Here is a 27,451-nt window from a genome sequence, read left to right on the forward strand (position 1 = left end):
GACGACTGCGGTTTCTAAGGCTGTAGTTACTAAATCAGATACTCAGCCTGCACCACACCATTAAGAGGCAGGGGAGTTTTGACTAGTCCTACAAGAGAAACAGGAAACCTAGGACTTCCCTCCCAGTGGAGTCTTTGAAGGCCCAGGACATTTCAAATGAGAAAGTTAAAAAAAAAAAAAAAAAAAAAAAAAAAAAAAAAAAAAACACTAAGGAAATCATTTCCTGAGACTTCAGGGCAAAGAGTTAAATTAAGTGCACCATTCAGAGGCAGAAACTTGGAGATAAGCCACGCAACTCTGCACAGCAAACAGTGTTCCTTATTCCCAGAGATTCATAGGCCTCTAGGATTTTAAAGATGCTATGAACTGTGTGACTTCTTGAGTTTTGTCTAGAAAAGGCTCAAATACTATTGGTAGAGACTCATGTTTCAAGGTCATATTCAGAACATTTGTCTTCATCTTAACATTGCTAACTGTTGACATTCTCCTAATCTACCGTCTAGGATGACTGAATTAGATCCACAGCTTGCTGAGAGAAAAATAAAAAGAAAGGAGTCTTCCTCCTTTTCAATAGGTTTATAGGGATTGTTTAAAACAGCTCTTTCACTTGAGATGCTGACATAGAAAAAAAAGGAAAACATGTTCCCTCTGCAAAATAAAGTACAAAGGGTCGGTTCTAAGAGGCTTAAACAGAACCAGAAAGCTAATAAAGCAACACACTTTGCACATAAATGCTGTCACCATATTTCAACAGAAAGTAAGGTTTTGTGGTGCAGCAAGTTAAGCCGCCCCCTGAGCACCAGCATCCCGTGTGGGTGCTGGTTTGAATCCCAACTGCTCTACTTCCCATCCAGCTCCCTGCTAATATGCTTGGGAAGCAGGGGAAGATGGCTCAAGTCCTTGGGCCTCTGCACCCACGTGGGAGAAGTGGAAGAAGCTCCTGGATCCTGGCTTTGGATTGGCCCAGTCCTGGCCATTGTGGCCATTTGGGGAGTGAACCAGTGGGTGGAAATCTCTAGGGCTCTCTGTCCTCTCTCTCTGTAACTCTGCCTCAAATAAATAAATAATCTTTAGGAAAAAAAAGACAAGGTTTTATGGGAAAGAGATTTTAAAACATACAACCATATCTTTCTCTTCTGCAATTTAATAATAAACTTGTCTAATGAGCATAGGACCACTTAGAAAAGAAAAAGAAAAAACAAACCCAAACCACCATCTTATGAAAAGTATCCTCAGATTAGGAACCAGAGAGGCAGCAGCCAGTGGAAAATGTTCCTTTTTCACTTCCTGATATAAAGGCTGTCTCCCCGAAAAAGTCACAACCTGAGGTCATACTTCTCCCTAGTGTGGGTTCCAGGGACCCAGGCGGCTACAGCGGTGGAGAGGAAATGGAGCCTGGAGAAGGGAAAGAGTAACCCAAACTCACACACCATCCTTTCTGCCCCACCTGGAGCCCTCCACACACTCCCCCCCCCCCAGCAGAGCAGGCATAAAAATTCTTTGAGGGGCTGGCGCTGTGGTGTAGCGGGTGAAGCCGCCGCCTGCAATGCTGGAATCCCATATGGGTGCCTTTTTGAGTCCTGGCTGCTCCACTTCCCATCCAGCTCTCTGCTATGGCCTGGGAAAGCAGTAGAAGATGGCCCAATTCCTTGGGCTCCTGCACCCATGTAGGATAACCAGAAGCTCCTGGCTCCTGGCTTCAGATCAGCACAGCTCTGGCCATTGCAGTCAATTGGGGAGCAAACCAGCAGATGGAAGACCTCTCTCTCTCTCACTCTCTCTCTCCTTTTCTCTGTGTGTAACTCTGACTTTCAAATAATTAAAAAAAAAAAAAAAGCTCTTTGGGACACTTCTCCCTGGAGATGGGGTGCAGGGAGGCCATGGCAGACCAATGACTTAGGCTTCTCCTTCTAATGTTGGGCCAGAGCCTCTCCCAGGTCCTGCCATATGGGGTAACACAGGGTTCCTCTTACCCATCACCATACACATGGACATCCCTGACCCGGCAAAGATGTCCTCATCTACTACCAACAGGACAACTACTAGACAAACTCACACACTGTAGAGGAGGTGAAAGGCCCCCTGGCTGGCCAACAGCAAGGGACACAGGCCTTCTCTTTAGACTGTCCTCCAACCCCCTTGGTCCCATCCTAATGGGCAGGTGATATAGAGGAGGCTTCAGGGCCCTCCTGGCCTCCTCACACAGTTCCCTTTCCATACACCTGAACCTGCATAACCTTGCTCAGAAGACCAGAAGTACCCTCTGCAGGACTGACCTGAATTAGAGTGAGGTCACAAGAGTAATGAAGGGAAGCTGAACATGAACTTCAAATTCATTCATTCGCTCAGCACAACAGCTGTGCTTCTGCGAATCCTCATGCAATCAAGATTCAATAGGAATTTTTTCACTATGAACAAAGACAGTTTGAGACATCCAGAAACAAAGCCATTTTTCTCCTACTGAATTTCAATAATAATAGCGTTTTGTGCGGTTGTAAGTGCTGCACCGTAAAACTTAAATAACACTGAGAGAATCCACCAATAGAACTTTTCGTTGCAGAAAATTCATCACTGGGCCCTTTTCCTATTCTTTCCTTCCCCTTAGCATGGGCTTCTTATGCATCTGTGTCACTTTTATCATACACACATCACATACTTTGTGATGCACAAAGCACAGTCACTCAGAGCAGTTGCCACCAGCTTTTCTTACTGCTGAGCTCCCCGGGGTTCCAGCCCATTCCAGACCACAATCATATAAGTCATGGTCTATGTTAATAGATGGGATCACATCCAATTTGTAACAAATTTGCATCGTAGAGGGGATGCCTGTATTGATTGCAGAGTTACATAAGCTAAATGGTGGGCAGGGGGCAGGGAGTCCTGCCTATTACAGAGCTGGAGACAAGGTTTACAATGTATTTTTTTTTTTTTTTTGACAGGCAGAGTGGACAGTGAGAGAGAGAGACAGAGAGAAACATCTTCCTTTGCCGTTGGTTCACCCTCCAATGACCTCCACGGCCGGCGCACCACGCTGATCCGATGGCAGGAGCCAGGTACTTATCCTGGTCTCCCATGCGGGTGCAGGGCCCAAGCACTTGGGCCATCCTCCACTGTACTCCCTGGCCACAGCAAGAGAGCTGGCCTGGAAGAGGGGCAACTGGGACAGAATCCGGCGCCCCGACCAGGACTAGAACCCGGTGTGCCGGCGCCGCAAGGCGGAGGATTAGCCTAGTGAGCCGCGGCGCCGGCTGGTTTACAACGTATTACAGAAAGGGTAAATTTTATGACTGAGGAAGGGCCTGGCATTGTGGCCCTGCAGGCTAAGCTGAACCTGCACCTCCTGCATCCCTTATGAGCTCTAGTTTGAGTCCCACCTGCTCCACTTCTGATATAACTCCCTGCAAATGCACCTGAAAAGGCAGTGGAAGATGGCCCAAGTGTTTGAACCCCTGCTACCCATGTGGGAGGACCAGATGGTGTTCCTGGGACTTGACTTCAGCCTGGTCCAGCCCCAGCCATTATGGTCATTTGGGGAGTGAAATAACAGATGGAAGATCTCTCTCTCTCTCTCTCTCTCTCTCTCTGTCTTTCTCTCTTTTCCTCTTTTACTGGCACTTTGCCTTTTAATTTAAATAAATGTTTTTTCCAAAAAAAGTCCACTCTGACTTCAGAAAACAAAACTGGTTGGACCAGAACAATGTTATATCTCAAGAGGCCATTTAGAAGGGACATCACATGCCAAACCAGCCTGGCCTCACTGAGCCACCTGCCCAAGTTCAGACCTTGAATCTAGACTCCATCTGTACCTAGGAAGTGATCCCAGCCTGCCGTGCCAAGAGCCCTCTCCAGGCTAGAGCTCTAACAAGAAGGGAGCAGAGGGGTATCGTGTCTCTGTAGTTCTCACATGGATGGAAATCAAAGCCAACAAGCCTATCCCCCAGCAGGGCACCTGCTAACTAAGACTGTGCAGTGGAGGGTGGGAAGATCCTGACCCAGGAGCCTGGGATAAGGTTCCTTGGTTAGACTTCATCCAGGCAAGGCATTCTACCTCCCCTCCATCCCAGGGCAGGACTCCCTGAGAAGCACAGGGCAGTTGAGGGGGAGGGGGGATGCAACAGCCAAGATCCTGGCACAGTGGGCAAAGGCCAAGGAGTGAGAGCAGGTTGGAGAAGGGGGAGGAAGCACCAGGGTTTCAGCAGGAAACAGGGCCCAAGGAGAGCAGCGGGCAGAAGAAAATGAGAACCCTTCCCTGCAAGGCCCAAGGCAAATGTGCACTGTGGTGATCTGCCTTCTTCCTTCCAGGTTGATCCTGGGCGGGATCCAAAGTAAAGAGAAACCCTGATCATCTAAAAACAAACTTGTGGACGAGAAAAAGCACCATGGTTGAAACCAAGGAAAATTGGACAGGGGAAAGGGCTGGTCAAGCATGAGTTGAAACAATGACTATCTGGAACACATCAAGAGCTCATCTACATAGACTAGAAAACATCAAGACTCTCATTTGCTAATTGTGTAAAGGACAATTAGTAAATAAACAGAGAGGGAAATGTTCTGAGAGGGATCAAAGGAATGCAGATTTTAAAACCAAACAGCCTATTAAATTAGCCAAAAAATAATAATAATAGCGATAAGCTTCACAGTTAATCAGGTCCAAGCAAGACACATTCCTGTATCATTAGCAACAATGTAAATTGGTACAGGCCTTTTGGAAACCAATTCAGAGCAAACACTCGACCTCAGTGCCAAGGCTTCTGATGTGCACGTGTCCTAAAGAAACAACACTTAAGTGTGCAAAGATCTTCACAGCAGCTGTATATAGTAAACAATTAGAAACAACTCAGATGTCCAAAAATGATACAAAACTTAAATTAAGATAGAGCAACTTGATAGACTGTTACATAATCCTTGCAAATGATCATTTTACAGTCTTGCTTGCAAACGAGAATGCTTATGCTAAATGGGAAAAGCAAATTTGAAAAAGAGACAAATGTCACATTATCAAGAACTGGAAGACGACATCGAAAAGTCAGCATGGTAGATGCAGAGTGATGGCGACTTGAAGGGAATTTTTGCTTTTATTGGCTTTCTGACGGTTCTAGGCTTTGGTCAATATGTGTTCGAAATGCAGTATTTCTATCAATCGTGTGGCAGCAAACAGCATCTGCCACGGAGCAGACCGACCCATGGAGAATATCACCTCCGGATCAGTGCAGGGAATCAAGTTCTTCCCCAGTTTCAAGGACTCAAACCTTGCCCACCAAGACTGGCTGCTCTGAGAGGCCCCTCCTGCCCTAACTACCTCCCAAGCACAGCTCTCTCCTATCTTCTTGTTTTGTTTTTTATTTTTATTTTATTTTATTTTTTATTTCCAGCTCATACATGCTGGGCCTTCCCTTTCTTTTGTGCATGGGGGGTGGGGGTAGAGATGTGCATGCATTTGTTTTTATTAGTAACTGTGATCCTACCATATGCAATATGCCTAGTGAGTATGCATTTGATTCTTCCAACAAGCCTGTAAGACAGGCACTGCTCTCAATCCCATTTAGTACAGAGAGAAATCGAGGATCCTAGATTTAAGAAACATGACCAGGACTATATAGCCAAGGAGCCAGAGGTAGATTTCAACCCTTTCCATTTAAAACCCTCACTTTTACGCATCCTAAGTCCTGCCTCTTGCCTTCCTCTCTGCCTATAAAGCAAAGTGAAACAAGAAAAACACTCTCAAATGTCACCTCCTCTATTTGCACTAGCTGCCTAAAGAAACTATTAATAATTGCAACGAAGAGGCATCAGTATGAAATGCTTATAAATTAGCCACGAAGACAAGGCGATGCTGCACACATTAATTGGAAAAGTTGGTGCAGAAGAGAAAAGGAATTACCTAGAGACTAAAACCTGCACCTGCAGGTAAAACCAAATGACATCAAAAGGATTTCTACTTGCAAATTAAAAGCAGAAATGTGGCCCTTGATACTACTGCTTAGAAGAGCAGAGCTTCTGGGCTCCTCCTGCAGCAAAAAATAACTGCATTAGCTGAAAGAGTCTCTCCAGTTATAATGCATTCCACCTCCAGAAATGGCTGCTGTTTGGGGCACAGAAGCAAGAACAATCAAAGGGAGCAGGGGAAGTCTTGGGAAATAAAACTAATATCGATGGGGTGCTAAACGGTTTTAGGCACCACTTACGACTCACCCTCTAAATAATGACACCATCATAGCTAAAATATAAATTCTAATTAAATACAAAACCAAACGAAGTCAAACAACAGCCAATGATATTTGACAGAAGCAAAGGGAAGAAGGACAATAAAATCTATTCATGGAACAGCACAGTGGCAGAGACGGACGGGGCCTGAGAGATCAATTCTTTCAACCTCAACCTCCTTGTGGTTTGAAGATGGGGAAACTGAGGCCCAAGCAAGGTGGATGCAGCAGCCCAAGCCACCCTGGTGCGGGGCAGGAAGCTGCTGCACCCCCCCACGTCACACTCCCGCTGCAGCACATGGGAACGCGAGTCCTCTTTGAATCACATTTTTTAAAACAGCATTAAACATTCTATAAATATTAAATTCCTTGTCGGTAATTTCCTAGTGCACAGGGCACCCTTAAGAAAGAAGCCTGGTTTTGATTTCTTTTGCAGAGCTGCACACTGCTCAGGGTTTAACCTCGTAGTGAGTGAAATATTAACAGGCCCTATAATGGTTTCAGTGTTTCTTCAGGAAAGCTAAACAGAAGTCGAAAAACATATCCCCCAGGCCTACGGTGGAGTTTCTGGAGCACACACGAAACTCCATGCTCCGCTCCGCTCCACAAGCCCATCACCGTTAAGTAACTCATCAGAAAATAAAGAGGGAATTACCAAAGGGGAATTGCCAAGCAATTAGTTCCCTGAAGCAGGTGACATACCGCTCTGGCAGGGAGGAGCTTCGCGGTTAGTCATATGTCACACTCAGAGCCTCCTAATCTGTAAATAAAAACGCATCGCATCGCCGTGAGGGAGGCGGGCGCGGCCTCTGAAGACAAAAATAAAAATCAATCCTCGGTGACTGTCACTCTGGCCTTCCCCAGGCCGGCAAAGAGAAAAGGGCCCCTCTCCCCCCTCCTCCTCCTTCCTCTCCCCTTCCCCCTCCTCCTCCTCCTGCATCATCTTGATCGGCATCAGCTAAGACTCACTGACTGCCCTGATGAAGGAGGGAAAACTGGACTGGGACAGCCAGGGGCAGAGGACAGCACCAGGTGCGAGATTCGGCACGGCCACCCTGCCTACAACCTGACCTGCTTTCGCCACCCGTTTTGTTCTCGGAGCTTGCCCTCAGCACCGCAGCACCCGAACACACTGAAGAGCTAAACAGCTCCTATCTGCCAAATAGTGCAAGCTGAGCAGTGACCCAGTGAAACTCTTTTGAGCGTCAAAAGTTCATCGTCTCATTGGAACTTGAGATGCTGAACAACATTTGGAGCCAACGTGAGCCAATCCCCCCTGAAAGAGATAAGCATATTGCTCTGTCATCGTTTTCTTCCATTAATGATTATTCAAAGTGCGTAGGAATCTCAGGGAGGCAGGAGGAAGAGGGAAAGAAAGAGAGGAAACAGAGCGAGGGCAGTTTGCATCAGACTCCTGTGGGACACTCCACAGGGACAGGCAGGCAGCCAAGAAGGCTCCAAGCCCCATGCACCCTTCCTGATCCTGACCTCTCAGAGTGGATGCTGCACCTGTGTGACAGCTCTTTCAGTACTGCTCTTGGCCACCCACCCCTGGTCTTCTGTGCTCCACTGTAGGCATCTTAGGGACAGGACTAAGGGCTTCAGCCACAGGTAACAGTGTATGCTGGGACCCAAGCCTCGGGCAAGTGAGTGGCACCCTCCTTGCCAGCGTCCTTATCTGTGAAATAGAGACAACAGCAGTGCCTACCTCCAAAGAAAGCAGCAGCACTGAGAATAGTCAGTGAGAACTATAGACCAACCCACAATCCCTAGAAGAGCCTCTCTTGCTGAATGCCTCTCATGCTATAGATGCTCATTAAAAACGCATGTAGGCTGGAGTCAGTGCTGTGGCATAGCAGGTGAAGCCACCAACTGGAGTGCCGCAACTGGGTGCTGGTTTGAGTCCCGGCTGCTCCACTTCCCATCCAGCTCTCTGCTATGGCCTGGGATAGCAGTAAAAGATGGCCCAGGTGCTTGGGCCCCTGCAACCACATGAGAGACCTAGAAGAATCTCGTGGCGCCAGGCTTTGGATCAGCTCAGCTCCAGCCATCGTGGCCACCTGGGAAGTGAACCAGCAGATGGAAGACATTTCTCTCTTCCTCTCTCTCGCTTGCCTCTCTGTAACTCTACCTTTCAAATAAATAAATACATTTTTAAAAGACTTATTTATTTGAAAGACAGAGTTGCAGAGAGAGGTAAGGTCAGAGAGAGAGAGCGAGAGAGAGAGAGAGGTCTTCCATCCACTGGTTCACTCCCCAAATGGCTGCAACAGCCAGAGCTGAGCTGATCAGAAGCCAGGAGCCAGGAGCTTCTTCTGGGTCTCCTACATGGGTGCAGGAGCCCAAGGGCTTGGGCCATCTTCTACTGCTTTCCCAGGCCATAGCAAAGAGCTGGATGGGAAGTGGAGCAGTCGAGACTCAAACCATCACCCATATGGGATGCCGGCACTGCAGGCCAGGGCTTTAACTCTCTGTGCCACAGCGCCAGCCCCAGTAAATCTTTAAAAAAAAAAAAATCTGTACACTGAAAAATGTGCCTGGAATTGTTTCCTCTATCCCTCTCATTCTGTGTTAACCTTCTTGTCTTTGATGACGGTGAAGTAAGTCATTGCCTTTCTCTTAAGTCATTTGGGGTAGCACGGACAGTCCATTTAAATAATCCAGTTCCAAAAAAACTCAAATAATCCTCAAGTTCTTCCTAATTACATTAAGACAGACTGCTCGCTAACATCCCAGCCTTCCCATTCACCTTGAGTCATGGAGTCTTAGGCTAACTTTCTCCCAAGGAGTAAGCTTACTGATTCCATAGTGTTTATTTTCTAAGTGGTATCCATGGAAGCCGATCATTCAAAGAGCTGTGTCTAGGAGATGGGAATACCCATAGATATCAGTGTACTTCAAAAAGTTTATGGAAAAATGGAATTAAGAGCTAAGTTCATTTTGGTGCAAGAAAAATTTGAAATCCATGCATACTTTTCTTATACTATGCTTTTTCAGGAACTTTTGGACTATTCCTTGAATATTTCCCAGAAAGCCCCTGGGACATTCTCTAAGGTTACAAAATACATCCATAGGAGTAGATGTATCAAAGGACAGTCAATGAATTGCCACAAATGAACAATTGCTACAGAGTCAAGTCAATGACACAATGTGATTTACATGTTCCACATGAGATGAATAAATCAAGGGAGCCAGAGATCAAAGGAAATCCTGGAATTGTTGTTAATATGTACAGGGCTCCCCTGAAAAACCTTCTTAATAATAAAAGTGTTGAGATGAAAATGGGGAGGGGGGGTCATGTGTTTAGATGAATACAGATAGCGCATGTGCTGAATTTCAAAGGCAGTATTCATTTCCATACACACTCAGATTAGATTTGGCTAAAATTAGCTCAAGTTCCTATTTTGTAAAGGTCTTACAGGCACAAAGGTTTCAACAAGATTCTACGGAGCTGGAGCACAGCACTGGATGTCCTAAGTGCCTGAGCTGTGTCTCCCAGGTAGGAGACCTGCATTACAAGCTTCTCTCTTGTCCTATTCCTCCGCCACCTCCCCTCCCCTCCCTCCAGCCAGGTCTTAGAGAGCAGGCACACCACGGCCGGGCTACAGCTATGATTGAAGCCACCCTCCGCTGCCTCATACTGTCTCTGGATATGAGAGCCGATCTCATCCCTGAAACATAGTCATCCCCTCCCGAGTGGCAAGCTCCCTGCCAGGCACGAGAAGCCACAGCCCACTTTCAAAGATCACTTTTCTGCCAACGACTCCTCCAAATTTATCTCCAGATCTGACCTCTCAGCAGTTTCATTGCCATACTCGCCACTGCCTGCCTGACTCCAGAAACTGCCATCTCCACCATCAGCCCGGCTTCCCTGTTGTGATCCAGCCACTTAAACAGTCTTCCTCCAGCTCTCCCCATCTCTTCTGCAAATGCAACCCAGCAGTCAGAGTTCAACTCAAAGGATCCTCCTCCTCGAGTGAATTCCTTCCACGTTAGAGCGCACCCTGCTTGTACAAACCACCCCATTCTGCCTGGTATTAGTGACCTCACAGAATTTCTCTCTCCTCCTGCCAGACGACGAAGAATATAATCTCTTCTTCCAGTAGCTCTCACTTACTCTCATTCCCACAGCACCATGAAGCAGTTTAAAATTAAAAAAAAAAAAAACAACTACACAGTGAATAAATGAATGAATCATTTCTTTATATAGACCATGCCTGTGAACAAGTGTTGGGTCATAACTTGCTACAGCGATATCACATTTATAAAAGAACTGGGAGCCGAAATAATTGCAATCTAGGCTTTCCTTTTTCAAAAAGCTGAATGAGAGTTACAGTACAACATGAATGATACCGTTTGCCTGCCTACGTTTCACCATCCATTGTGAGGACTGTAATGAGGCCATTATTTATGCAAAATGTTTAGATGATGCGTGTAAGCTTCTTTTAAATGTGATCACAGAAAATGTCAGCTGCTTAAAATTCAAGGTGACTTTGCACTACTTTGTCAGTAACACAATATGAGTATTCATAAGACGCTCCGGCTTGCTTAACAGATTACAAAAACCTGGCTCACTTCTAAGTTGCCCATAATGACCGAGAGATGAATCTTGTTGCCTGTTTTTCTCCCAATAAAATTCTTCAGATGTTTTGTGATCACCAATGGCTCTCTTTAAATACAAGATTTTTTTTTTAATGACATGTGTTTTTACCCCCATGCAATTAAACTCCTTCTCCAGAAACTTAAATGGGAGGACTTTCTGCTTAGCACACGACTGTTAGAATGAGTCGCATCATGAAGAGGTAGCAGGAAGACCAGGAAGGCTGCCACTCTTTCCTTGAGCTGTCACTTGTAGATCTGACAAGGCTCACCTTGCCATGTAACTCCAGGTTACTCTAGTTCTGCTCTAAGGACACCTCGCTAATTTAGAGTAAAACAGTGGAAGGAATTCAGTTCCGAATTTCACCCAGCTCCAACGTGTAGATGACTTTCTCCCACCTCTGCCTCGCCCTTCATAGGATTTTCCTGGCTACCCTTCCTGAAGCCTAACACTCAGTCACTCAGCTTTTCATCTTATTCAACCCACAAATAACCCCATTTATGCATGCAATTCATCAGTTTATCTGACAACGGTATTTCAAAAATAAGAGAGTTGTGATATATTCAGAACTTAAAATACAGGAAAAACAAAATAAAAGGCTCCCTGGCTTTGCAGAGTTGTAAATGTCTACAAGGTGGATACAAAAATGAAGGTCAAGGTCTATTTACTGGATCCTAGACATGCATGGTTCAGGAGCAGACATCCCAAAACGAGACTGTCACAATCACCAGGTCAAGATATGAATCAGGTGCCAGCAATGATAACTTGTGTTAACACATCACAAACCACAGGCCAGGCACTATTCTACCCAGAGAGCACACATTATTTCATTCCATCCATCCTCAAGGCAGCCCTGTGAGAAAGTGCTAACCTAAGTTATTGCCACCTGACACATGAAGAGAGTGAGGCATGGACAGAATATCGTTAGGACCAAGGTCTCAAGAGCAGTTCCCGATTTTAAATCTGGAAAGCTGGTCCTGCACTCCATGCTCTTAACTGGGATCCTGTGGAATTTACATGTAGCTGGAAAAACTGGACCTCAAGTGTAGACAGGCCTCTCTTTCGTGAAAGAAACTTGTGACTCATTTGGACAACGGACGTTTTGGTAGCGCAAACGTCTCAACAAATGGGTTTTGATCATGCAGCTATTCGGATGCGATGTTGGGAAAAGTTGACTGTGCTTCTCACCAATAAGGAAGCACAGTGTGACCTGGGGAGGAGCTGCACCCCGGCAGCTCCCAAACATGGGAGGCATCAGTACCTAGGAGGTCAATGGCTCCAAGGAACCAGCAGGAAACATTTTGATTCAGATGTCAGGTGGAGCCCCAAATCCTCCTTTTTTAAGTTCTCCAGGTGATTCTGCTGCCTGGCTGGGGAAGCTTGGATCTAGTATCCATTGCTTCCAGCAGGTCTGCTCCCAAGACAAACAGAAATTGGTCCCCTCCCTTCTATTTCACAATCTCCCTTGGTTGTGTACAATGTTCCCAAACCCTGCTGGTCCCAAGGTGCAGCTCGCTTCCATCTCCCTCCTGCTTTTGATCGAGGCAGTGCCCTCCTGTCTCGTCTTCCACAGAGAACCAGAGCCATGAGTCATCAACCCTTGCATCCACCCTGTGTCTGCACGACTCCGCAGGCCAGAGAAATTGACTGTACGTGAGAAAATCAGGAAGTTGTAAAATCCAAACAGACACAAAGAAATTCAAAAATTCAACAAACACTGGTTGCTACTCACCGAACAAACAGTTCCCTGTCTCCCTGTGCATGGACTATACAACCGAAAAAACTCTTAAAATGTGAAGTCTTTGACTTCAGATGATTAACATAAAATTCCTGAGCACAGGTAACACTAAAATGCTCAGGGTCCAGCCCCAAACAGCAATAACCAATCACTACAAAGGCAAACTCAGACTTCTCCATGAATCGAAGACATTAAGCCAAGAAGAGAATATACTTTTAATCCGAGTTCGAAAGGAATGATCTTAGCAATTCCTCATTTTCCCACACAATGTAGTCTGCAAAGAAAATTATATTCAGCAGTCAACCGAGCACTAAAGCGTAGCTGGCAGGTGACTTTCCCAGGCCAGATTTTATCTTCAGATGGAAAACAGAGCATCACCAAATTCTCACCTGACATAAGACGCACTTCCCTGCCGAGGCCGTGGAGGAGGAGCACTTGGTGTGAGGATGAAACCCAAGCCTGCGTCTCGAAGGGATCACCCCAGGGGTTTGTTGCACGATGGCCCTGCAGCCGTCCAGGAAAAGCAGGAAAGGAAATCCAAAATGAGAAACAGAAGAAACCCCTCCCAATAAGCCTGCCTTAATATTTTTACACACTGAAACATGAATTTTAAGAACACCCAGATTTGAGGATACAGATACCAGCCAGCTCTAAAGGTGGGTCTGGTTTTAGTCAGCAGGACTCGGAGGGAAGCCAACCACAAAAAGGTCATCCCCTCAGTCAAATTAAGAAGTCGGTCTCCCCATGTGAGCCAGCCACTGTCACTCTTTCCCCCAAAGCGGCTAGCAAACGCATGCTGGTTATCACAAGGAATAAGGGGTGAAAAATGGGCATGGATTGAACAAGAATTGAGTTGAAGCCTAATTTTAACATCTAGAGTTATCTATCAACATGCAACATTAGAGCCATTAGCTATTAGCACACAGGTCCAAGGGGACAGAAAAAAAGAAAACATGGAAACAAATTTTAAGTGGAGACATGGGCACCAGACTTTCCACTAAACCTTAAATAACTGGATTACTGAATGGACTTTTTCATTTTCATTTTGTCACAGAATTATGTCCTGTATGAGGCATGAATGCGTGAATCAATGGATGAAAGAATGGGTCTTCCATATACCTTTCCATCAGGGAGCCTGGTGCTTGTAGCAGTGTTGTGAGGTAAAGACCTATACATAGAAATGGAAGACATTGAGGACTTGATCTGCTAACATACTTTTTAGCTCTGTTAAAATTATATTTCTAAACACTGGTAATTCTGAATTATCCACACTACACCAAAAGAATTGGTAGCATAGTTATTAGAATCCCCAAACTAGTAAGTGCTGGACTGATTTTCAGTCTTTGAGGCCTGCAGCTGATCTGCATGTTTGTTTAGGCTGATTTTAAATTTAGTTTGGGTTTCCTAAGCTCACGCCAGGTAACAGTAGGAAGGAGAAGGCCTGGGATTGTATTGGGTGTCAGAAAGAAACTATTCTGGAGCGATGAATATGATCTCCAATGTGAATAATCTGTAAACAGGTGAGTGAGCCAATTATCTCTGGGTACATGGCAACGCATCTCAGTCGTCAGGATTATTTTCATCCATACACACTCACTATTTTTAAGAGCACAGCCCAGCTGGAAGGGAAATAACTTCCAATTCTTTCCAGCACTTCTCAAAGTAATGAATAGTGGCCAAAGTATTCTTCCTTCTAACTAATCCATTCACCAAGCCTTTATTTAAATAGCTATTGCATGATTGGGACCGCTACACAAACGAAGTCATTTCTGCAGTCCTGGGTTCCCCCATGTTTAACCTGGGTGTACAGACAAGCAAGGCACACTGCTGTAGGTATAATGCCTTTCAATTCCTTAGACGACACCATCCCTCCACCAAGAATCTTGCTAAGTTTCAAATATAAATAAAGGCAAAGCGAAATGGCGATTTGATTTAATCTTTCACAGCACTTCTTCTGAGGGCTGGGGTGAAGAGGCGGTGTCCTGATTTTATCTGGTAGGACCTCCAATGTCTCATGAAAACACTGGATACTCGTCTGCAAACAAGCTGCAGGTACGGTGGATGTGCAGACCGGCTTTAAGGGTTCACAGTTGGGAGAGTGTTTAGATATCGACGTGTGTGCACACAATCCTATTTACATATTACCTGGCAGATAAGACTTTATAGAGTTCACATTACTGTCTCCTCCTATTCTGCTAAAGTGCAGAGAACAGTCAAACATGATGCAAAGGCTGTAAAATATTAATTTACTCTCATGTTGGTATGCCTAGTTATTACAAAAGCATCCGTGTTGCTACACTAGTTAGGGTAATAAAGAGAGTTCAGATTATTAACTAAATTCCATGTGAAGGAAGAAACACAAGGAGGAAAGTAAGACAGTGCGGATGCCTTGCAAAAAACAGACCAACAACATACAAGAAAATCCATAGAATGTTTTACACAGTCATATATGCTACAGATGGAATAGTTAACACTTTAAAAGCACAGCAGAGCAACAGAATAGAATATTAATTAGTACTGAAGACTGTCAAGAAAGATGGCCCAAATAATCTTGATGCGATGGTCAGGAAAGACCAGGAAACTTAGGGGAGAGGAGGCCAAAGCCAAGGGCACAGTGAAGGCTGTCACTTGCAGTGACAAGAAAATACATGGACTTTGAGCATTAGAAGTTTAAGTGACATAAGTTAGCAGCGCTCATAATTACCACTGAAAACTTCTGCTAAATACTCCCTGGAAGCCCATTAGGTTAAAGGGTATCTAAGTGGTTAAAAAAAGAGAGAGAGAGAGAGAGAGAGAGAGAGAGGAGAGAGAGAGAGTTTCTCTTAGGTCAAAACACTGTAATTAGGCAAATCTCTGCCCCTTTAAGTCTCAAACTCTGATTATACTACAATAAATTTTCTGAAAAGTAGCTTTCAGGTAGACCACCAGTATTGCTTACACTTTGGCAATTATCATTGTGTTTTCTTTACTCCACAAATGGGATGCCTTCAAAATTATAGAAAAATCAATGACACATTTGTGCTTTGATATCAAACAAAATATAATGCTTGTTGTAATAATTCTAACCATGTTTCAGCATGTTCATGATGGTAGTAATATGTAGTACAAATACCTACACTTCATTAGTCTGAAAGGTCCACATTACAAATGACCTTACAGAGGGTCATAAAATACGTTACTCAGGTGGGCATTTGGTCTCGCAGTTAAGTCGTTCATTTGGACACCCACATTCTATTTCAGAGTGCCAGGATTCGAACCTCAGCTACTCTAATTACAACCCAGTTTCCTGCTTATGTGCAGGCTGGGGAGCTGCAGAGGATGGCTAAAGTATTTAGGTCCAGCTACCTGCTAAGCTGCCTGGGAAAGCGTCAGAAGATGGGCACACTTCAACCCGGCCCAGCCCTTTGGGGCTGCGGCCATTTGGAGAGTAAAACAGCAGATGGAAGATCTCTCTCGCTCTCCGTTTCTCCCTCTCTCTATGTAACTCTGCCTCTCAAATAAATAAAATAAATCTTAAAAAAATAATTAGGTGCCTGCCATCCATGTGGGAGACCCAGATTCAGTTCCTGGCTCCTGACTTCAGGCATCAGCCTGATCCAGCCCTGGTTGTTTCAAGCATTTGGAGAGTGAACCAGGGGAAAGGAGCTCTCTCTTTTCTGCCTTTCAAAAATAAAATTAAAATAAACAAATAAGAAAAAAGCTTAAAAATGTTACCATATTTACAAGCACAAAAACATATAAATATTTATATGAAAGAAGCAATCAAAAGCATTTGCCAGAAATAGATTATTCACCTAAACAACAATCTTTTTATTTCTTCTACAAGTTTATACAATTCTGCATTCTTTAAAACCTTGATCCAGTTACAGTTGTCAGCCAGAATTTTAAAATCTATGAAACACTATATATACTCATTCTTATAACACTTCTTAAAGAAATTTTAAGTAAATTTATTCCATTAAATTAAATGAAACTAAAATGTGAACAGCCTAATTGATGACTAAAAAATTAATATCTTCTAAAAAAAAAGTCTTAATAGCCTAGAACAGAAAATTACTATCTCTATTGGGATTTCTACAGTTTATTGTTTTCAATGCATTTCACCAAATAAGGAGGGCCTGCTTCTGATAACCTTGGAAGTATGACCGGAACTAAATCTGTTCTTTGAAGCAATTAAGCTGCACCGATCTAAATGCCTCCAGAAGGCAGCCATGCAAACTAGTGAATTACTCTGAAAATATATAGCAGTGGAAGTCAACATACCTCCCACCCCCTTAGGCTGCTCTAAGTCCCTTTACCTGTGCAAGTATGGAAGCATTTCAGAGTAGAAACTACAGATAACCATAGTATAAAGAGTTAACTCCTCCACAGAGCTGCTTTTGTGAGTTTCATCATTCTACTGAACTTGTTTAGTGACTACCTTCTAATAGGAAGCAAAATGAGCCAGGTGTTACAATGTGTTCATCACCAGAAACAATCATTCAAGGCATGTGCAAAACCAAAATCCACTTGACATTTCAGAATGGGAAAAATAAATAAATAAAAAACACAACAGTACAGAAAAGGAATGTGAGTCCTTGAATTCTACACTAGCAACAAAAATAGGAGCCGAGAAATGTTTATTAATATTTTCATAATCTCATACCCACGGCCTCTCTCAGGACTCCCAGACAACTTGGGGATGTTGAAACTTAAGGCAATCTACAGATATCAGACATACAATCTGATGGCCAGAGGGCTTTTCTTTGACCTTTCTCTTAAAGACAATTCAGGGACCCTGGGTTCACTTCAAAAAAAAAAAAAAAAAAAAAGTCATGGCAAAATAGGATTAAAAAGGTAAGTTCATTTTGGTACAAAAACATTTGAAGCCCATGCAAGATTTTTTCATAATAGGCATACATGAGTTTTTTTTGACAAAGTACCACTTCTATTTACCAAACCCTCTTAAAACGAAATCCAGAGAGGAAAGATATTGTCTTTCATGGTACATTTTTCATACTTATTGTACCATGAATTTATTTGTGCACTGAAAACCACACATTCACATTTTGCTACAAAATATGCTGCAAAATATCATCCAGGACCTCCAAGGCAGTGTGTGAAATTTAAACTTCTGTGCTTTATTGTGTATCTTGCTTCCCTTGTATTTACCTCCCAGAAATAATAGCTCATTTTAACCTCAGCAATGCTTCACCTGACCGGGCCACAGGCAGTCTACCAACCACATAAACTCACTAAACAGTACAAACTCATAAACCCCCTGCGAGGAGTATGGAGGTAGCTCTCTCAATCCTGACCCCAGGGGGAAGAAAAGAAATTCATCCATTTAGCTTTGTGGTCATAAAACTGTAAACAGACTGGCACGGTCATAACCAAATCCAAGCATTATTAGTCTCCATTTTTGTCTTTCAAATACCAGGGAAATGAAACCACTCCATCTTCCCTGGTCTACCGGAGCAACACAGCACTTCCACGACTAGCGCTGCTCTTCTCTTTTCCTGGATATCATTTTCCTTTGCCTAGCAGGCTTAACAGGGCTGGCTGTCCCTCATGCAAAGACTACAATGTTGCTCTTCAAATGCCCATTACATTAGATCCTAAAACAGAATGCAAGTTGTTTACAGCGCAAAAGCACTACCCTACTTAGTATCAGTTTACTAGTAAAGGCCTATCTCATTCCTTGCCTGAGGAGGGGAAAAAGCTCTTAACTTATTACCAGACATCATTAAAGATCAGAGCCAAGAGATCCAAACTGAGAATGAATTCACTCCGAAGCTCTGCCTACTGTTAGTAGCAGGTTCTGTTGCAGTGGATATAAAGTTTCAAAATGTGACAACAGGGATATCCTTCCCAGCTCAGTAACTTCCTCCTCAGGAGTAAACGGAAGGGCAGCCATCACTATCAGCAAGCCAAGCTCCAAGGATGAATGCTGTTCACACTTGCAAGGGTTAAGTGCCTGCAAGGCCAAAGGCACCAGACTGCAAAAGCAATGTTGCTTTCCTAAACTCTGAGAGGTTTCTAACAAACCAAATACTTGTTGATCTGCTCACAATAAACACCAGCAGGACTGTCAGGCTCCTTTCACCGTCTGCGGGGATGCATTTACATACTGCACCCAGTGACAACAGCCTGCTGGTGTCCTTTATAAAAGTTGAGTAGCTAGAAGCCTCATTCAGTGCCTCCCGTCCAAATGACTGCAAGAAGATGCAATTGAAAATCGTGAAGTCTCCCGTCTGGCTTGGGCAGCACAAATACTGCGCATAAAACACTTGGAGTAGTTCAGGGACAAGACAAACCCACCTGAATGGACGAGGAACACTGTCTGTTGCCATGGCAGCCTGATCTAATTACAGGAGTGATGAGGGCTGGAGTAAGTGCACCGAAAACCTACACCGCCGCCGACACGGATCCACAGGACGAGAAAGACAGGCGGCCAGGAGGTCCAGGGGAGCCCTTCAACCTCTATTTTACGGAGGAGGTGGCATTCAACACCATTTATTTGCAGAGCTGCTAAAATATTGACTGATGCATGCAATCAGGGGAGATTACATGCCAGAGCAGTGTCTGCTGTGGTGCAGTCCTTGCCGAGGGAGTTCATGTGCAGGATTTTCTCTTCCACCTCTCTACTGATTCCCTCAGGCATCAGCTTTATTCCACAGACAGCTCAAGACGGCTACCTCTTCCCACCCAAGGACCCGGAGCGGAGGCTTCCCAGGGAAAGACTCCCCAGAAACCCAAACAGAAGCGGCTCAGTTAACACACTCGCAAAAGTAACTAGCAGTGCCTAAAAATAACCACTCGGTAACTACCCACTGCAGCGCGCGCTCCATAAGGATGCTGCTGAAATCCGAAGAGCAGCCTGCATTATACAACGCGAATGTCACTGCGATGTGACTGCGAGATGGCCCAAGCAGCCCTCCCTCGCACAGTCGCGTCCCCGGGGCGCGCACGGCGGGACGCGCAGGGAGAGCGCCACGCCAAGGCATTTGTTCTTCTTCCGTGGGAGGAAGAGGGTCTCCTCCCGCTGCTGTCTCCTGCGGCTCGCACCGGGAAGCTACGAGTCTCTTCGAGGACAGAACCAGTTCGGAGGAGTCCCTACTGCACAACATACGGTAAACAAAATAAAAATAGCCAGCCGCTCTCCTTAGCCACACGGCGCATTATATAACCAGCTTCCGATGGCTTTTTTTTTTCTTTTGCCCCTACTACTCTTCAGCAATTTCTCAACCTCCCGAAGTATTTATATTGCCCTCCTTGTAGGATTATGCACCAAGAAAGCAAAACAGGCACGGGATCGAAGCGGACCTCCTCGTCCTTAGAAGCTTTTTTTTTTTTTTTTTTTTTTGCTTTTTCTGGCAGCCTCTCCAGAACCATCCGACTTCCACCCCCCAACTAAGCTCCTTGCTCAATCTCCCTAGAAAACCTGAATTGTTTCAGCGCCCCCAGCCAAGCCCCCCTACGTGGTCTGAAATAAAATGAAAGCGCAAGCCGCGGAGTTTCCGCAGGCGGCCCGAGGGCGCGGGGCCGAGGACGCGGCAGGCGGCCCCGGGGGCGGCGGAGCCCCCTCCCGGCGCGCACTCGTACCCGCACCCCCATCCGCACCCGCACCCTCTTGCTCGTACCGCGCCGCGCGCCCACGCCGCCTCACCTCTCGCTCCGCCTGGCCGGCCGCGGCCCTGCCCCCTGCGGGACCGGCCTGCGCGCAGCACTGGAACCACGTAGGAGGCGGCGGCGGCGGCGGCGGCCGCGGGAGTGGCAGAGTGTCCGGCCCGGCCCCGAGCGAGCGAGCGAGCGAGCGGCGGGGCTCCGAGGCGCATCCCAAGCCCCGCAGCGCCTCCTCCTCCGCCGCCGCCGCCGCCTCTTCCCCTCCTCCTGGCTTCCCATTCACCCTCCCGGCAGCCGCGCAGCCCTTCACTCCCGGCGCAGGGCAGCGCCCGCCGCCGCTCCTCTGCTCCTGCCGCGGGCGCTGGCGGGGACGCGGGCCCGGGCTGGGGCGCTCGCGGGCTCCCGGCTCCGGGCGGCGGCGGCTGCACATGATCAGGAAGCGGCCGCACCAACAGGGCGGCGGTGGCGGCGGTAGCCAGGGCCGCCACCGCCACTCCAGCCCCGCTCCGGGCACCCTCACGCCTTGCGCCGCGCGCAAAGTCCGGCCCGGCGCCGGGAGCAGCCCTCTCCCAGCCCGCAGCTGCACGCCCCGGAAGGCCGGCTTCGGCGGGCAGACCCCCACCCGGGAGCGCCGGGGCCAGGCGACCACCGGCGGGGAAGCCTAGCCCTCCCGAGCCCCGCTCGCGCTCACCGCCCCCCTCTGGGGAGGAGGATCGCGAAGGAAGCGGCGGGGGGCAGGAGGACAGCGCGACCCCCAGCCGCCGCCGCCTCCCCGCTGCGCCACCCGGAGGGAGGACGACATGGTTCTCCGCACTAGCGGCCGGACCGGCAACCGCCGGAGCGGGGCGCCGCCGCCGCTCTCGCCACCCGCGCCCCCCGCCCGGGCGCGCCCCCTCGCCCGGCGGGCGCCCACCCGGGGCCCTGGCAGTTCCCCCTGCGGGCCGCGTCGGCGCTCGGAGCTGGGGTCCTGGCCGAGAGGCTGGAGCTGGGGACGGTTGTATACACACACACACACATACACACACACACACACACATACACACACACACAACACGACGCGTCGGTTTCCCTCGCTCCTCTTCCAGCTGTTTTCCGTGCAGCCAATTGGGGTTTGGGGTTTGTTTGCTGGTTGTTGCTTTTGCCCCTCTCGGGGGAGCGGAGAGAGGGGCGGGGGGATTTTAATCTAAATAAGGGGCGAAGGGGATGGGGGAGGGGGGAGAAAGAACCAGAGGAGGAAAAAAAAATAGCCACTTACTGTAAAGTGTAAATGGATCTGGGGTTGCGTGGGGAGGGGGGACAGAGGGAGAGAAACAGTGTCTCGCGGCCGCTGTGGCTCTGGCTGCTGCTCCACGGGGCTTGTTTTGGATCCCCCTGCAGTGAACAGGTCCTGTACGGCTCCGCCACTGTAGTAGAAATGATGTCTGCGGTATACTCTGCTCTCTCCTCCTCCTCCTCCCCCTCCCGCTCGCCCTCCCTCCTCCCTCCGCCCGCCCTCCCTCGCGCTCTCTCGCGCTCGCTCGCTCGCTCGCTCGCTCCAGTATGTAAATGTGTAATAGAAGCCAAATATGGAGCAGTTGGCGGCCGCCGCCGCAGCTCCAGGATCCGACTTCATGGGGGGGGAGGGGGCACCCCCTGGCAGGCGGCCCGGCGAGCCGCGCAGAGCACGGCGAGCGCACGGCGGCGGCGGCGGCCCGCGCCCTTAACCCTTCGGTGCGCGTCGCCGCCCGGGGACGCAGCCCCCGGGGAGCCCCGCGCCGGGCGGGCCCCCGAGGAGCGGGAGGGAAGAAGCGGGCCTCGGTGGGGGTAGGGCGGAGCGGAGTGGTGGTGGAACCGCTCCTTCCAGGTTCGGGAAAGGGGCGGGGAGTTGGGACGATGAGGTCATTGGAGCGGTGACCGGGCCGGGGGAGGGGGGTCCTTGAGCGCCTTCCCAGGTCCCGCCACCCAGTCGGAGGGTTGCAACTCGGGCAGCCTGGGGGTTTCTCCCAGCGAGTGTCGGGGGCTGTGAAGGACCCAGGGCGGGGCGGAGAGGTCGGCCGTTTCCCATCCGGACGTGCCCTTGCTCCCCGGCGCCGCGAGGAGCGGACCCGCAGGCTTGGTGTGCGCCTCCTCCACTGTACGCTAACCGGCAAGCACGGCTCGCTCCGGCGCCCCGGAACCCAAACCCTGGGTCCGCGGGGCTGGCTCCAGCGCGCAACTCTGGAAAGTTGAGAGGCTGAGTCCCGTTGCGCGAGGCAGCCTCACCGTTGCGGCCCCTGAAAGCTGGCGACCCCCGGGAGCCGCCCTCCTCTCTCTCCCTCCCTCTGTCTCTGCAGGTCGGGCGATCAGCTCCGGGCACCGAACTCCTCGGTGGCGCTAGGCTTTGACACACGACCTCCGCGCGCGCACGCGCCTGCGTGCGTCCCTCCCGCAGCTAATTCGGGATCATTAATTTCATCGGAAATGAGGTAACCAGCGGAGGAGGCAGAGAAAGCGAGAGGAGCACCCAACGGCGGTTCTTGCGAACCCGCGCCCAAGTACTTCCTCGGGACTTAGTCGGCAAGTGCGGTCCCCAGCCCCGCACCAGCCCGCGCCCAGCCAGGCCCGGCCGGCGCGCGCGCGCAAGGGGCGCACCTTGGCCCGCAGGTGCGGCGCCTGGAGGAAGGGAGCTGGCGGCTGCCGACGGTTCTGGAAGACCAGGAGGTGTTGGGACCGCTCTCGCCCTCCTGCAGGTGCTCAGCACGGAGCGTCTGGAAACACGATCCCTGTGTATCTTGCCTGCGAGCTGCGTTTGCGAGACCTTTTGGCTGAGTTTGCCCATGACCTAACAATTTAGTCACCGACCGAAGCGGGGTGCAGAGTCACCGAGAGAAATGCAACAACGCCGTATTGTGGAGCCGGAGTGCCTCCGAAATAAAAACCAGCGCTGCGAGCCTGGGAAACGCTTTTGTCCTCGCGTTTTTGCAATGCCATATCCGTATGCATGACTACTTAAATAGAACCACGACTGTTCTCTCTTGCTGGTTTCCACAACTTTTTTTTTTTTTTTTTCCCCCATTTAAAAGTCAGCGATCGTGACGGTTTCAACCTCAGGGTGATCGTCGGTCTCATTACAGCCTCTAGTGGACAGTTAACATCACTTTCCTGAAAAGTCTCTGCCTGGTTTTGTTTTCCTGGACAAGCTTGACCCAGGTGAAGGTAAATTTTTCAGAACGTAGCCGGGAAATCTCTCGTCCCCGCTCCCTCGGGCAAGCGGACTTCAGAAAGCTTCAGAAACTTCTGGGGGCGTGCGCTGCGTGCTGCAGGTACTGCTGTTCCTGGCCTGTGAACGAACCGAGAGCTGCTGCTCTTCGTTTCGGTTTCAGACAGCTTTCATAAAAGAAGTAAATTCATCTAAAATATTTTTATAACAGAAAATATTGGTTGCCATGTTTTTGGCTTAACTGAGATGTTTTTATTCCAACTCATAATCTGCAAACTGTCCAATCCACCTCCACTCTATTTTTAGACATCTTACATGTAGCAAATTTTCAGGGACAAAATCCTAATATTGTAATTATTATATTGGCGCAAGCAGTTAATTTATGTTATTTTAACAGCCTTAAATTAAAACACATAATTCAGATTAGGGTTAGGCAATTAATTTAAATGTTCCTTCAAGGAAGCTAAATATGTATATTACTCAGACTGTAAAAACAATTAATAAGAAATGTGTCATTTACTTTCCTTGCCATTAAGATTAAAGCCACAAACTGTCACTAAAATCTGTAGCAATTTCTCCCTGCAACTTCCAACTTAAATATCGCACTTGTGAAACAGTTCTGTTACCTTTCCTACTCAAGTGTTTTGTTTGCAGATGGCAAAATATGAAATGCACAGCCACAGTTAACAGGCACTGCTTCTTTAAGAGCAGGTCTTTCTGTGCAAATGAAAAACTCAATGAAAAAAAAAAGTGCAGCTCTTGCAAGAAACAGCAAATATATACTACTGTAGCCCTGCTCATAAACATACTATCACGGTCATACAAGCATAATCTAACCTTTGGAATTACAGGGAATTGAGAAATAAGGTCTGATGAGCCTGGCTTCAAACCTGTGTTCTAGACCACTTTAATACCACGGGAAATGTCAGTCCTTTGTTACCTATTGTACTGTTTTGATAGTATCTACTTTTGAAGGTTGAAAATGGGCCAGCAAACCCGTGTGGTATCACGTGATTGTATGTTACATACACCCTTGCTTCTTCATGCAGAGTCCTCTGAGAGTCGCAGCACCAGCAGCGAGCAGCTGGGAGCTTCTTAGACATTCAGAATTGAGAGTTCCTCCCCCAGCCTTCGGAATTAGAATCTGACTTCGCATCAGCTCCTGTGGTGATTCTTAAACACATTATAGAGTGAAGAACACCCCTCTATACTACAGGGCTCTGCCCAGATCAATTCAGTCAAGGGACAGAACTTAATGCAATTTATTCCTTTTTATTAATTAATTAATTTTGTATCAATGTGTGCTTTCCAATGAAAAACTGTTACACAGAGTCAGTCTTCCGTATCCTTAGATTCCCTATCATGGATTCAATCAACAACAGATGAAATATTTGGGGAAAAAACCTGCATCTCTACTGAGCATGCACAGACTTTTTGGTCCTGATGCGCTAAACAATACAGTGTAACAGCTATTTACATTGCATTTACATTGTATTTGGAATTGTAGGTAATCTAAAGATGATTAAAGAGGTAGGTGGGAGGATGGGTTGAGGGTGCATGCAAATACTATGCCATTTATGTAAGACTCAGCATGCCTGGATTTTGGTGGGAGGGAGGGCGGTTTCCTGGAACCAGTCCCCTTGGCATGCCGAAGGAAGACTTTCAATGTTTTGGACAACTAATACTGCATTTCGGAAGAGCATTAATTTAGCATAAATTTGCCTAGTCGTTACTAAGAGAGAGCTGCACTCTGCAGAGGGATTTACAGGGGTCTTGCATGTGAACGTCTTCTTCAGGGCAGCAGAGGGAGCACAAGAGTGCTTAATAAAACCAGTGTGCAGGGCCCTCCAAATTGTGACAGAGTTTAAGTTGTACTATACCTATACCCTTTCATTGGAAGTACCCTCTTCTATGGTTCAAAAAAAAAAAAAAAGGCAAAACAAAAACCAAACAGGCAAACACAAACAGCTTACCAGGTTATAATAACTAAATAATCAGATTAGAAGTTAAATAAAGATATACTTTAGAGTTTAAGGCTTACATTTTTAAAATAATGTAGACAGATTAAGGCAACTCTAAGAGTGACTCCTGTTTATCAAAAAATGGATCAGTTCACCCAGCATTGCTACAACCAATGATATTTTTAGCTTTTTAAATTTATTTTTATTTATCTGAAAGGCAGGTAGACAAAGATCTTTTTACTGGATCACTCCTCCAAGTGTGTGTAACAAGCCTGCTAGGCCAGATGAAGGCTGCGACCCAGGAACTCAATCCCAGGTCACCCAATGGGTGGCAGGGACCCAACCACTTGAACCTCATCTTCTGCCTCCCAGGGGCTGCATTAGCAGGCCTGGAGCAGAGCTGACACTCGGAATCCAGAAACTGCTGTAAGGGATGTGGCTGTCCCAAGCAGTGTCTTAATGGCTGTGCCAAATGCCTGCCCCCCATATCAGATAATTTGATTTCATGTAAAGTCAAACATGTTGGTTAAAGTGTGTGCACTTTCTAACGTGTTTACTTCCATAATAATTTTAGGTGTTTTCTCTAATGTGTGCAGTGGTGAATATTTGCATTTCAAATATATCTTTCCTGCACTTCACACTTTTCACAGTTCTTTCAGTATTTCATCTACAAAAACTCATGCTTTTGGGGCCAACGTTGTGGCACAGCAGGTAAAGCCACCTGTGATGCTGGCTCACATATAGGAGCCGGTGCGAGTCCTTGCTGCTTCACTTCCTACCCAGCTCCCTGCTGCTGCACCTGTGAAAGCAGCAAAGGATGGCCCAAGAGCTGGGGAGCCTCCATGCATGTGGGAGACCTGGAAGAAGTTCCTGGCTCCTGGCTTCCATCTGGCACAGCACTGGCTGTTGCAACCATTTGGGGAAGTGAGCCAGTGGATGGAAGATCTCTCTTTCCCTCCCTCTCTCTAACTCTGCCTTTCAAAAAATGATAATAATAAAAAATAAAAACTCTCACGCTTTAGGAGTCACTGCCATCCAGGTGGGAGACCCAGACTGAACTCCCTGCTCCTGGCTTTGGCTTTGCCCAGTCATAGCTTTTCAGGGACATTTGGAGAGGGAACCAGCAGGTGAAAGACCTTTCTCTATATTTCTCTGTCTCGCTGCTTGTCAAATAAAAAAAATGAAGGGAAAAAACTCTTCAATAACACCGAATCATTTAATTGTTCCAGTAATCCTTTTTGCTATTCCTCAATGAGAAATCATAGAGTTTAAAACTCCAGTAGCATGTTTTCTTACAGTTTTAAAGGTTTTTCACATTAGTCATTAGTGGATATTTGACCATTAAATATTTAAGTGAGATGAAGAACAGGAACTATGTGTTAGTTCTCAAGTTGCTTTTTATGTATTTATCTTTCATTTTCCAGTTGATTTTGCATCTACAATAACTAGGTCTTGAGAATATAAAATTGAGTAAGAAATTCCAGTTTGTAAGTTCAGAGCAGAACAAAGCTTACCTTTTGAAAAGCATTGATTTTGTGCCATGATGAAACACACATTCACAGTTGATTGGTTTGCCACCTCTCAGAATCATCCTATCAGAATTCCAAAGATGAGAATCAAACACTGGCATCACTGGACGCTGGAGAGGTCAAAGGACAGCTGTGCAGCTCTCAGATGGAATCTGCCTTACAAACCAATATCAGTATTTCAAATTCATTAAACAAACAAAATGTAAACCTGTAACATGTATTTTATTGGAGTGTGTGCTCTGTCAAAAAAAATCACATAAGTTGAAGTGGTAAACATTTATTTATTTTAATCTTTTTGAAATTGTTAAAAAAGAATTTCCTCCCACACTGGAGAAGGGTTTGCCAAGTTTCTGTCTGGAGCAATTTGTTATGACTGTGTAATAAATCCCGGAAAGTTTGAATTTTTAATAGAAACACTGCCAGACCTTTAACCATGCTGTTATTAGGAGGGTGTAATTCTACATATGTCACTGAAAAATCTGAGCGAGCCCTGGTGTGCTTGTAAAACACGAATACACTCCTTAGACTGCGCCCCCAAGTGAAGTTAGGGAGTCCAGCCCAGTCAAACAAAGCAAAAACAAAAGTGAAAACCACTCACACAATAGACTCTGAGGTCAGCTCACCACACCCAGCTCAA

The 27,451-nt window shown here is 46.9% G+C and overlaps 2 protein-coding genes across 27 annotated transcripts in view; one reads left to right on the forward strand and one right to left on the reverse strand.

The window, feature by feature from the left end:
* The window catches only part of ATXN1 (ataxin 1), a 451,593-nt gene extending 430,052 nt beyond the window's left edge, over nt 1-21,541 (reverse strand). For 11 of the 26 annotated variants that reach the window (XM_051832601.3, XM_089333309.1, XM_089333314.1 and 8 more), the window contains exons 1-2: nt 21,402-21,541; nt 12,931-13,045 (exon numbers count right to left, since the gene is read on the reverse strand). The gene's annotated coding sequence lies outside the window, so the exon portion shown is untranslated. Of the gene's footprint in view, nt 1-12,930; nt 13,046-13,660; nt 13,710-18,841; nt 20,135-20,189; nt 20,649-21,401 lie in introns of those variants that run through there. The other 15 variants (XM_089333310.1, XM_089333293.1, XM_089333303.1 and 12 more) reach the window with 4 other exon arrangements.
* Nucleotides 20,017-27,228, forward strand: LOC138849695 (uncharacterized). Its single transcript, XM_070074304.2, has 2 exons — nt 20,017-21,989; nt 22,459-27,228. The coding sequence occupies exon 1, from the start codon at nt 20,017-20,019 to the stop codon at nt 20,809-20,811; it is 795 nt and encodes a 264-aa protein (XP_069930405.2). The 3' UTR covers nt 20,812-21,989; nt 22,459-27,228.
* Nucleotides 27,229-27,451: the final 223 nt, after the last annotated feature.

The sequence above is a fragment of the Oryctolagus cuniculus genome, chromosome 5 (genome assembly GCF_051225735.1).
Source record: "Oryctolagus cuniculus isolate XC-2025 breed Fujian yellow rabbit chromosome 5, ASM5122573v1, whole genome shotgun sequence".
In the NCBI taxonomy this organism is placed as follows: domain Eukaryota; kingdom Metazoa; phylum Chordata; class Mammalia; order Lagomorpha; family Leporidae; genus Oryctolagus; species Oryctolagus cuniculus.

What these genes read in the sequence shown, in the direction of transcription:
- LOC138849695 (XM_070074304.2), top strand. Translation starts at nt 20,017, where the DNA reads ATGAAAGCGCAAGCCGCGGAGTTTCCGCAGGCGGCCCGAGGGCGCGGG.